Below are 12487 nucleotides of genomic sequence, written 5' to 3' on the forward strand. Positions count from 1 at the left end.
CCTTTTCCCAGGAACTAAAAATACAACCTGCTGCAAAAGAGCATCAGTGTGGAACGAAGAGAGGATGTGATTCTCTCTCTCTCTCTCTCTCTCTCTCTCTCTCTCTCTCTCTCTCTCTCTCTCTCTCTCTCCCTCCTGCTACATTCAGATAAACCACATGTACAACCACCTGGAAGCTCTCAAAAAGAAACGTGTGTCAAGCAAATGAATAAAGAGTGAATGTCAGCCCGGCTGTCACTACATGGATTTGCAACGCATTTACAGCTTGCAGCTTTTTTCCATGAGCTCTATGAGGAATTCAGTAAACCCCCTTTTGAGTTATATAAGGAGGAGAGAGTGGATGTTTTAATTATGACGGGTGGGCAGAATGGGTGCAGCGGATGAACACGCTGGCTGGGTGTAAGTAGAGGAGATGGGAGCACAAATGGATATAAGACACAGTTAGCAGTTACCAACGAGCAGCACTGTGGATTATGTAACGCTGCGTTTTAAAACACGTGAACTGGAATAAATCCCTTTTTTTATCCATGGTAGCGTTATTCAGTAAAATGACAGAAAACAAACTAAGATCCTTTGTCATCGTAGCACTGAGTGTTCTCTGTTAGTCGGCTTTATGGACTGCTGGTGCAGCTCATTACTACACAAATTGCTTCACTGAGGACATCAAAGTTCTTCTAATCAAATGTTCTTCTGTAATACTCTGTAGCCCGGGACTCAAATTTGCAAAATTTAGGTTTGTTAATGATCTAAATCTGTTGTTTTGTGAGGTTTGTGCAGCTCACCGTTCCCTCAGCCAGGGCTGAGATGACGTTCCCCAGAGCAGACAGTGACTTGTTGATGTTCTTGGCTTCATCCAGCACTGATCCCTCAGCGCCCGTCTTACTGACCTGAAAGTGCATTAGAATCCTGTCAGTGGGATGATTTCATTACCCGACAGGCATCATGTATTTTTATTAGCCTTGTGAGTTGCCGTAAACAGATGGAGGGTAAACACATTTTTGCTGGATATTTCGGTTTAATAGGAACACCATAGCATATTGTTTCAGAATTGTCAGGGGATACAACTGTTTACTGTGAAATAATGAGGAGCCTAATTAGGCACAAGAGCAACTTATCCTGTCTTTAGTGAAGCATAAGCCAGCTGACAGGTATAAGTTTTACAGGAAAGTTTACTGTGAGAAAGCACTGCACTGTTCCTCCTCCTCCTCCTCATCATCACAGTGGGTCGCACACAGCATCAGCACTTATATGTCCTGGTATTGATACGACACACACTTCCACAAACCAAAGGTCACATTCAGTTACGTCTCTGATGCATGGTCTGTCTGTGTCTGTGTCCTTGACAAATTGTCTTTGGATACCATAATGCCTCCCGGCTCAGACTTTCATCCAAAAGCCCTTGAGACAGGGAGACAATTAGTTCTTTGTGGCTCTCCTGCTTTTGTCCTTATGTCTTTTGAATCTTTACGACTTGAAAGAGATTTTCGTAGCTTTCATTGTTTCCAATTCAGTGGAATTGAATGGATTTCTCAGGATGAGCAAACCTGAACTCTTGACATTGCATCAATGATGCAGATGCAGATGTCTAGCACTCTAAAACGGAGACTGCGCTATCAGCATCTGAAACAGATTCATTGAAATGTTCAGTGTAGTGCCAAACACTGAGGAGATGCAGCCGATGAGGACAATGATCTCTGGTCGCTGAGTCTCACTGACAAGAGAAGTCAGTGGTTCAGAGCTCTGCTAGTGTACGATAAGATTCTCCATCTCCCTTACCTTCTCACTACCAGCCAGGTCGACAAGGTACAGCTTCCCACATAGCTTCTGCTCTGTCTCCACATTCTCCTGCTTGATGTTTATCAGGAAGATGCTGTGACTGCGGGAACTGTGCTCGTTCATGTCTAGAGACGAGAGGAGAGGAGAGGAGAGGAGGGGGGAGGAGAGGAGAGGAGAGGAGAGGAGAGGAGAGGAGAGGAGAGGAGAGGAGACGCTGACAAATGTGTTTACACAGACAATCTTTATCACTTTGCACCTCATTGTGCACTTCCCACTTTGCATCATGATAATTCCTTTAATTAAACTTTTATTGTGTCAAATTCTCACATTAAACGTCTGACACAGCGAGTGTTTCAGATCAACAGCAGGAAAGTGCGGCGTGACTCACTAGTTACAGCGACGTGACGGTTGGCCTTTCCTTCATCTATCACATCCATCACCTCCTCGGGACTTGTGACAAAGCGTTCGGTGCAACCCTTAATCAAAGAAACACACCAAAGCATGACCTGAAAGAACCCCACAACTGCACCTCATATAGCAATTCAAAAGTCTGGATGCAAACACGCGTTAGGCTGCAGGCAGGAAACGCTGACACATGCTGTTTTAAATTGAATCAGTGCTCCCAAACATGCAATACAACATACGTATAAGAGACAGAGGGGAGACATGTCAAACAACTCCATGGCTCACCTTCACGAAGGGAACTCTGTACTTGTCTTCGTGCACAGACAGGTTAGTTTTGGTCACTAGGGTAAGAAGGGAAGTCATGAGAGGCATCATCACATAGCGGCCAAGAATCACCCAGTTAAGTCTGACATGTTTAGCTTCCAGAGGATCAATGTGTGTAAATACTGTGAGAGAATACATCCCCCCCGAGCCAATACATGAGGTTCAGAGCTTTAATGAAACTTAACTATGTTTCCCCAAAGTCAGTGAGAGGTTATGAAATGCTAAATAAGCAGCGAACCTCACTGACCCACATTTGCACAGGGCTGTTCATCACTTCACACCCAAAGTCCATGTATTGAATCTTAATTAAGTATCCCTGGATTGTGGTGGTTGTTTTATCCTGTGCGCACGACACGCGTGTGTGTGTGTGTGAGAGAGAGTACAAGGCTGTGTATTAACACCCGACAACCCCTCTTTCCTCTCACAAATACCTCCTCGGGGTGCTGTTCCCCTGCTCTGCCTCAATTCATCTCGCTTGTTGTCTACTCTCTTTTGTTTTTCATAGCTTTGAAATGTCCCACAGCCACGGTGAACCGCCCTGCATACCAATCGGGGATTTGGCCACCGTTTCTGGCTCCATTTAAAATGTAATCACAGCGATACCGCCTTCAGATCTCTATCAGGGCCACTCCAGCGTTAACGTTAGTGATGTTGCTGGGCCCTCAGACGCCATAATGCTGCTGTGTTTGTGCAAAATCAACAAGCTTTACAGTCTAAAATGAGGTTTCAAAGCAGCGAGTGTCTCTGTGATCACCCATCTCCATGTTTTCACACCATTCTGAGCTCCTTGACCTTATCGTTCTCATAGGGAACACAATCGTACGCAGTGACACATTCTAGGTGTGTGTTTATGGTTCATGAACGCACCGTCCAGCAGGTCCCGGATTTTGTCCATGTAGATCTCAAAATAGGAGACCTGCAACATGAATAAGAGAAAAGCACCAGACTGCTTATATTTGGAATAAAGGGCAGAGACAGAGACAGAGCGAGAGGGAGAGAGAGAGAGGGAGCGAACAAAACTGACAATAGCAGTGATGCAGATTAATCGGGCGTATGGGACGAATGCTGATTGTGCAATTTCTTCAAATTGATTGTAGAAGAATTCACCCCTGTGGGCGTTGTAAGGTATTAAGCTCTCGTACAGTTAAGACTACTGGGAGAAAAAAAACAATAAAAAATGTCTAGACTTTCACACCAACCTTAATGTGGAACTCTAAATTCTCATCCATGGCAAATATGTGTTCAAAAATGTCCTCTGCGATCCGAGGAATGATGCCCATTCCCTGGGGATCGTGAAGGTTTCCCTAAGAGAGAGTGGAAAGAGGCAAAATAAGAACACACACGAGAATAGAAGAAGAGGATAAATGCCGACTTTGGGGTTGAATTAGGTCAAGGGAGAGAGTTTGAACAGTAAAAGAAGAGCGAGCAGAGAGGCTTTTGACTTGAAAGGGAGCAGGGTTATTTCCCGTGGAGAGTTGCAAAGGAGGTTAGTTCACACGCAAGGCTGAGAAAAGAGCGCTGGGATGGTGATGACAGTGATGGGGCGGGGGGGCGGGCGGGGGGCGGGGGGGGGGGGGGGGGGGGGGAGTAGAGAGAGAGAGAGAGGGAGGGAGAGAAGGATGTGTATGTGTCTGTATGTGTTTGTGTGCCACAGCAGGAGGGTTACTGTTTGAATAATTTAGTACCACTGTACCTCCATGGTATGTGTCTTTCCAGAGGATGTCTGCCCGTAAGCGAAGATGGTCCCGTTGTATCCACCCAGTACATCTTCAATTCAGGAAGGAAGCAAAGCAGAAGGACAAGTCAACCAGCTGTGACAGACGATAAGACATGAAGGCGTCTGTGACCTTTGATCTGGAAAGCAAAACCAGTCTCTCAGTCTCTCTCTCTCTCGCCCGTGTGTGAGCCGGGTTTGCTGCTGACCAATGTCTACCTACAGCGTTTAAAGCGTGTCGTGCAGCCTGAGTGGAAACAAATTGGTTTCCCCTTTGCTCCGATTGCAATCAAAACCAAGCAAAAATCTTGTTTTTGGTCCCCGGTGAGTGTGTGTGTTATAAAGCATCACACTGCTGACCGCTACATTACCAGCACAGAGTAATAAACCCCAGTGGTAAAAAGGCAAAACGCCTCACCCTGACAAACTACCTGCAATAGGTTATTTGACTTCCTTAAGCTTTGCTACTGGCCCCAGTCATGCTCGCCTCAGCTCAGCAACCCGTCTCACTGCCTTGGAGGGGAAATAAAGGCAGTAGCAATGGAAGATAAGATCATCACTCCACAAGAGACCACAGCAGAGGGCAATATGAGAGGAGTGATAAGGTGTGTGTGTGTGTGTGTGTGTGTGTATGTGTGTGTGTGTTTGTTAGAGAGAGACCGCCAGATACGCAGAGACAACAATAAGGAGACACAGCCAGATACGACCAACAATGAGAGGAGGTGTGATGGTCGTTACGGTCCGGCCTTCAGTCAACCTTTTCCCGTTTCATCTCGCTGACCTCGTTTCTCAAATCTTCTAACGCCGCAATTAGTCCTGCCTTTTTTTTCTTTCTCTTCCCAGGTAAATCAATCTGTCCCTTTTTCATGTCGGGCACAGGGGCACGTTCTTTGAAGATGGTGTAAGAATAAGATCCTTGCCGACAAAAATGAGGCAGACAGATCGGGGAGGAGCAGAGAGGAGGAAGAGAGGGAGGCAGGGGATCGACTCCCGGGGGTGTCGGATGCGTTTGATCTGCGCCTGTACTGTAGAATGCCGCCGTCTCCTGCTGTGCGATGCTCTTTGTTAATCTGTACATTCTGACACTTTTACCTGTAGGTGTGTGTGACTACATCATGTCAGGGAAATTGCTTCTCTGTCTGTGTGTAACAATGTGCTAATCTTCCACAGCAGGAGTCGGCGGAACAGACGATCCACATGATCCAGCAGATCTGATAAGGAGAATCCAGGGATATCGCAATTATCACAGCGTTTCAGCTTCCCATCGGGGCTTTTCCTGTCACCATCTTCGCATCTTTGGACAAGTGAGACAGAATGTCCACATGGGGACTCACCTTTGACGATCTGCTTGGCGCAGGCATTGTAGACTTGCTCCTGGGTGGTGTTGGTGGGGAACACCTGATCGTACACATAGGACTTCCCCTGCACAGAAACACACACACACGGTTAGAGACTTCTGCAAGTTCCCGTCGACCCCGTACACTCCCCCTGTGCCTGGATGTTATAATCTGACATGTGTGTGTGTGTGTGTGTGTCGGTGTGACAGAAGGAGATTCAATGAATTCAGACATCAAGTTTATGACGAAAACATTATGTAACCAGTAAAGCCTTCATAAAATATATTGGCGCGTCAATATTTAGCTGTGGCCACCGTGAACATGCTTTATAGACACGACGTCCATGTGTATGTGTTCAGCCTCGGGAGCTCACAGAGCAGCGCATATATCACTTTAAAGGACCCACAGCACCATTTATCCAGAGTGTGCATGTCTGTGTGTGTGTGTGTGTGTGTGTGTGTGTGTGTGTGTGTGCACGTGTGAATGACCTCCACCAAGGATGTTATGTTTGTTAGTGTGTTTGCAGGATCAGATTGGATGGATTGACTGATTTTTTTTTATTACATTTTGTGGAGCGGTGAGCCTTGAGCAAATTGATTCCATTTTCAGCCGAATCCAGATTTTGTTATTTTTTTCATTTTTTGGGGCAGTTTCTTAAAATAGCCTTGTGTCTTATTGGGATACAACTGTGTAAAGTCACTGTCTTCTACTTGAGACAACGGGAATCGACCAACGTATAGCTCTAATGTACATATCTTTCAATCTCAACCACAGGTTCTCAGAGTGCTCTCTTGTTTATATTTGTACATTTGTCGTGTTGTTGAGGATGTGGGTGTCTGGATGAGCAAAGAGCGGAGCTGAGTCTGAAAGTCTGCTTGACCCCGAGAGACAGAGACCGAGAAGGAGAGAGAGAGAGAGAGAGAGAGAGAGAGAGAGAGAGAGAGAGAGAGATCCCATCTACAGTGAAACCATTAGAGGCTGCATTCAAGGACTTGAATAGAGAAGTGCTGGAGCAGAAAGGACGGAGGAGTAGAAGAAGGAGTGCAAATGCAAGGCGGTTAAAAGAAAACAGATGACCTGAAAAGAACATGAAAAACTCAAGGAAAGAGAGAATGAACGATCACGGCTGTTTTTCTGACTGGCTTGTTAATGGCCTGGTGTTAATTAACCAGGCTGCCAGCCAGCAGAACAGGCAGCGAATTGCTGTAATCACACAGCCAACCAGCGCCGCCATCAGGAAAACTGTCCACTGCTGTCTGTCAGTCACACAGCCAAAGCGGGATTTCTTAATTCACCGGGCAGGCTTTGGGCTGCCTGTCACACAATAAGGCAGCAACAATCATTCAGCTGAGCAGACATTTCAGCCTGATGTTTAGTCAACCTCTCCAGTTGGACGTCTCACACACACGCACACACAGACACACACTCCCATCTCCTTGATAAAACACAGCGAGTGTCTTTCTCCATCTCCCCTGCCACGGTGCTTCCCCTCCCTTGACTGCAAAGTGTGTGTATGTGTCTAGGAGTGTGTGGGTGTGCACATTTCCCTGCACCGGTGATATGAAAGTAGAAGAGACAGCTGAGCCCGCACAGCACATCCCTGTGGGGAAACACAGTGTGTAGCAGAAACACACAGACAGACTGACTGACCAAATATATGAAAGTACTGAAAGATGTGTGACCCCCCACGCCAACCATTTCACACTTCGATATTTTGCCCTAATGCGCTTATTTGCTGCCTCGCTCACAGGCGGAGGTGAAGATCGATATAAATTTCATTGTTGTGGGGTTAGTGCTGCAATACCACAGGTCGATTGATAAGTTCTGACCCTGCAGGCCTCGCTCCAGCTCAGGTATCTCTCTGCAACCTAATGAAGTTTCTTGGCTCTGATGAGGGCAAGTCAGGTGTGTCCAGAATGCAGTGAGCTTGAACAAAGACCAATGAGAACCTAGAGAACTTCTTTTATACTGTGCATTAACCCGTAAAAAGCATTAGTTAGATATCAGGCTCTGAATTTATCAACAAATTTGTACAAGCTCTGCTACTTTGATGATCTAAGAGTTCTTGTCTGTACAAATTCTTAACAAAATGTAATAATCCACTTACTCGTGCAAATGGTGCTTATAATGCATATTTAGTCCAGTTTGAGTTAGATACGTAACATAAACCTCATTTAGTTTTTTTGGCCCCATTAAACACAGAGCAGTAAAGAATATGACTGCAGACTGTCTAATTTGTCAGTATTTCATTTAACAGCCGATGATAAAGATTATTGTTGCTGATCTGGATGGATTACAGAGCGTTTAAATCACACACACCAGCAGTTTTCCATTGTCTACACACTGGTGAGACAATTGCTATAACTCTTGTACCGAACAGTGTTGAAGGTAATGCATCACAAACTCATGTGTTCATTTAATCATAAAAGCCTTCCCACTATGGTCGTAGTGTATTGCTCTTTCATTTTCAGATTTACAGTATGAGCCAGCAGGAAATTGAGCAAATATGTTACTCATAAACCCTCTGCAGTTATGCCATGTCACACTGTCTTAAAGACGGTGTCAGGAGAATGATTACTCCTCAGCTCATAGATCATTCCACTATAAACTCATGAAGAACATAAATAAAGCAGAAAAGGGCAGAGGGGCCTGGATGCTGTGATAAGTGGAGATGTTTCCCTGTTTTATTTGTATTAATGTCTCATGAAGACAAGTTGTGTCCGGGTCAGGACTGCCTCTCTTTGATAACAGAGATGTCCCATCATGTGAGAGAGTGTCACTCCGATAAATGGATTAAGATCAGTTTTACAATAACGTCTGATTTAACCAAATTCTAAAGATGACTCCACTGAAGGTAAGAGCTGGCATCGCTACTATTCATCTCCTGAGTGATGAATAATGAAATCTCGTTTCTATTTTAAAAAGGTTTTAGGATTTAATGTTTCATACATAATCTACTGTGAAGAAAATGAGTTTTCACTCACTGATTGACCTTTACATCAAAGCCATGTTGCCCTGAAGCATTATTACTGTATGCATCTGCAGTCTGAGCTCCAGGATAATAAGCCACTCATCTCCTACAGCTCCATATAGGCTGCTAACCTTTTTAAAGCCACAGGGAACAACACTATAGACACAAACTCACTGACTTACAGGGCTGTCAAGCACCGGTGCATTCCTACTTCAACATCGAATCTTGATGCGTCAAATCACTTTACATTGGTTTATTTATCCTATGGATGAACGCAGAAATGCTGCCTGGTGCTTGGGTTCAATACACACAAACACAAACATGACCATTAAAGGAAAGCAGATGAATTATTTAGAACCTGAACCCTACCAGCAAACTAACATCAATATACAGAATTGACCCACTGGGATTAGATGAGCCTTACATATTTTATCCTGCTGAAAGACTGTTTCCTCTATGAAAGCATGTGCAGAAGACATAAACCTGAAAACTGCACTACTTCTATACTTTATGCTTCTCCCAAGAGGGGATGTATGGGAGCATTGGACAATAATAACAATGGCTGTTGATTGGAACTAATTACACTGTATAACAACCACGGCTTTCCATTTTTATCTGTGCATGAAAAGACAGACGACAATGTGATTCAACTCTGTATTCATAAGAGGAAGTGCTGTTGTTCTCAAGTGATGTAATCACAGCTGCAGGTACAAACAAGCTCCCCATCAGAACTGATTAAGTCGGGCTCTTTTTCCAATGATGCCATTTTAATGGTAGACACACACACACATGCATAAGAACTAAATAATAGACAGGGAGGGAGAGAGAGAGAGAGCCCTGAGAATTATGCTGTGGCCTTCAATGGGGGGAGGGGGAGAAATGAAATGAGTCAGTTATATAAGCTAAATGAAAAACATCCATTTGCCTGTCATTTGTTCCAGTGGCTGTACCATTAAATCTGTTCCTGTCCTGCTTACACATGATAATAGCATGTAGGAGACGTTCTGTCCGCCTCATTGCTGCATGAACAGATTGTTTCCTGTTTGGATTAAAGGACATAATTGCAAATACCTTAATCTGCACATGAGCACACATAACAGTGGGGACCAGAGTGCATTTGCATGTGATTGTGTGTGTGTTTATCCATGTGTGTGTGACTTAATAACAGCAATTATAGTGTGTACCCAATTTTGAGTGTACAGTGCGTGCGGCGTTGTATGCCACCAACGAGCCCAGCCCAGCCTGCAAACTGCTGCCTGCCAGGAGACGAAGATCCACACGCCAACGAAAAAGAAAAAGAAAGAACAAACTGAGAGGGGACGAAGGGGAAGAGGAGAAGAGAGAAGAAAGAGAGGGAAAAAGTATGATCGAGTGAAACGCAATCAACACTGAGCAATGAAAGAGCGGGGCAGAGAACGAAATACATGAGAAGCAATCGAAAGAAAGTGTGAGAGAGAGAGAGAGAGAGAGAGAGAGAGAGACTGTGGCAGAGGAGAGAGAGAAGAAGAATGGAATGAGCTGAATTTAGATGAAGGCCTGCTTGTAGACAGGCTTCTAATGGCGAATACCCCGGGGACCAAAGAGGCCCTTCACTTAAGAGCGTTGGGCATCAGTCTCTCTCACACACACACTTACACGCTCACACACACCTGAATGTCTGTAGTACATGACACATCCACTAAGGTACGAATGATAATGGTACCACAACAGCGCCTGTGGCATTTATTTTCAAATGTTTTGGACATTTAATCAGTTGATTAGATTAATTGACCATTTTCCTCACCACTGTAATCAAGTGAACACACTGATAGATGAGAAAAACCCTCTCCTCCTCCTCCTCCTCCTCCTCTTCCTCTACCTCCCCTCCTCCTCCCTCTCCTTCCATACCCGATCGATTCTCCCGCAGTCTGGGAAATATATGTAAATATTTTAAAGCGGAGCTGATGGAGGCCATAGGAAGCTCAGCAACGTGTTTCTCCTCCTCCCACACTATTATCGACAGTTCATCATTCCGTAAGCGCCGACCCAGGGCAGCGGGGTGCAGGGTTGCTGTTTTCCATCAGTCTGTTTGTGTGTTTGTCTTTGTCAATCTCACTCTCAACCTCACTCTCAACCTCATCAAAACTCCTATTTCTCACTCTCACGTACACACACACACACACACACACACACACACACATATACCACGAGACTGACAGGAGAGAGCTTGAGGCACAACTGTCAGCTCCATCCGTCATCCTAATCAGGCTTTAAGTTCCAGATAACACCATCGTTAGCCGTTCTTTCAAGAGCAAAGAACTCCTCAGAAACCTGCATATGAGCTCCATTCAGGCAATATTGCTAAACTGCATCGTCTTTCCTGATTCACTCTGCTGACAAGTCTATGAATAGATGGGCTGGCATGGCGCCTGCAGTTTGAAGAAGCTCTCATATATACGACGTCGCTTGAGAATCAATACAGCTGTGATGGGAGCTGTATTGTTTTGAAAATGTCTTCTGTCGTCTTGAGAACGAATGAGAACTTTTTTGCAGTGATTTTAATTAAATCATCTGGGGGAGCTGAAGTTTCGACACTTAATCTGATAATTTCCTCTTATTTTCCCGCAGCATCAACTTGTTTATAGATTCTCACACGGAAAGTGGAGCAATTAGTCTCCCATCAAAGAGAAATACGCTCTGCATAATTTATCAAGGGGATTCGGGGAAGAGAGGAGTTAAAGAAAGACCGGGCTGTGTTTACTGATTGAGACAGAGAGAGGGAGAGGGAGAGGGAGAGGCAGAGAGAAAGAGAGAGAGAGAGAGAGAGAGAGAGAGAGAGAGAGAGAGAGAGAGAGAGAGAGAGAGAGAGAAAGAGTGAGAGTGAGAGTGACTTGACTGATGATAAGGATGGAAACCTTGACATGTAATCAACTGAGAATTACAGCAGTGATGAAGAGGCAGACACGCCCAGATACAGAAAGTACAACAATCAACACAGAAAGAAAAATGACTTTGTTTTCACTCAGTAAACATGCATACATACAGTACATGAGGAGGGCCAGGGACATACAAAATGATACACACACACACAAACAAGCTGCGTGTTGATACAGATGGATGATGGGTAGGGTTGGGGTGCCTGGGGTGGATTTTTTGTCAGCTATGACGAAGATTGTTCGTCATCCGGGCAGCACATTGGTTGTTCCACCGGGTGCTCCCGATGTCACATGGGATTCAGCCTCTGGCCATCACATGACTCCCTGCCATTCACATTACACACACATACAAAATGTAATGTGAAACAGAAAGGAACCTCCAGTAAGACGTGAGTTGCGTAACATGAATTGGGATCACTGACCTTCGCCTGGAGGAGAAAGGTTCGATCACAACCTGACACATTCTGATAGAGCAGCTATTAGCCACCTCCCATCTCAAAGGGAATATTTGATGACAAAGTGAATATGTAATAGCTTACAGTCTCACAGTCTCACAGTCACTGTCTCGATGTCTCTGTCAATCGTGTCTCTGTTACGATTTCTTGTGACCTGAAGTTCTTTTATCTACCTATGTTGAAACGCACTTATTGGAAGTCGCTTTAGATAAAAGCGTCTGCTAAATGATCATAATGTAATGTAATGTAATGTCTTCATTTCTGCTAACAGCCGCCTTCTTTCAGCTCGACCTGTGTATAACGAAATCGGGTCCAACGCAATTCACACGGGACAAAAGATTGCTCCTGACAGCAGCTTTGTCACCAGTCAGCATCTCTTCTGCACAGCAGGAAAAAAGCCAAACAATATCTGGCATTTAATTCTGATGGAATTATGTAGGCAGTGAGCTTGCATTACAGTCCATACTGCCAAAGTGTAAATATAATTCTCAATGTGTAAGTGATCGTCGCTGTGTGTGTATGAATCCAATTAACACTCACAGACATTGAGATATCAAACAGAGAATATTTGTCACAAGTCAAAACGGGAT

General features: G+C 44.7%; 1 protein-coding gene across 1 annotated transcript in view; it reads right to left on the minus strand.

Moving 5' to 3' along the window:
* kif5ab (kinesin family member 5A, b) overlaps positions 1 to 12487 on the minus strand; it is a 38247-nt gene that overhangs the window by 18128 nt on the left and 7632 nt on the right. Inside the window, exons 2-9 of the mRNA XM_076141012.1 lie at positions 5554 to 5641; positions 4199 to 4272; positions 3705 to 3809; positions 3373 to 3421; positions 2467 to 2522; positions 2165 to 2252; positions 1777 to 1901; positions 783 to 887 (exon numbers count right to left, since the gene is read on the minus strand). Of these exons, the coding sequence (XP_075997127.1) occupies positions 783 to 887; positions 1777 to 1901; positions 2165 to 2252; positions 2467 to 2522; positions 3373 to 3421; positions 3705 to 3809; positions 4199 to 4272; positions 5554 to 5641 (690 nt within the window). The remainder of the gene's footprint in view (positions 1 to 782; positions 888 to 1776; positions 1902 to 2164; positions 2253 to 2466; positions 2523 to 3372; positions 3422 to 3704; positions 3810 to 4198; positions 4273 to 5553; positions 5642 to 12487) is intronic.

This window comes from Genypterus blacodes, unplaced genomic scaffold (assembly GCF_046128005.1).
Source record: "Genypterus blacodes isolate CSIRO-AG114 ecotype Tasmania unplaced genomic scaffold, CSIRO-AGI_Gbla_v1 ptg000017l_1, whole genome shotgun sequence".
In the NCBI taxonomy this organism is placed as follows: domain Eukaryota; kingdom Metazoa; phylum Chordata; class Actinopteri; order Ophidiiformes; family Ophidiidae; genus Genypterus; species Genypterus blacodes.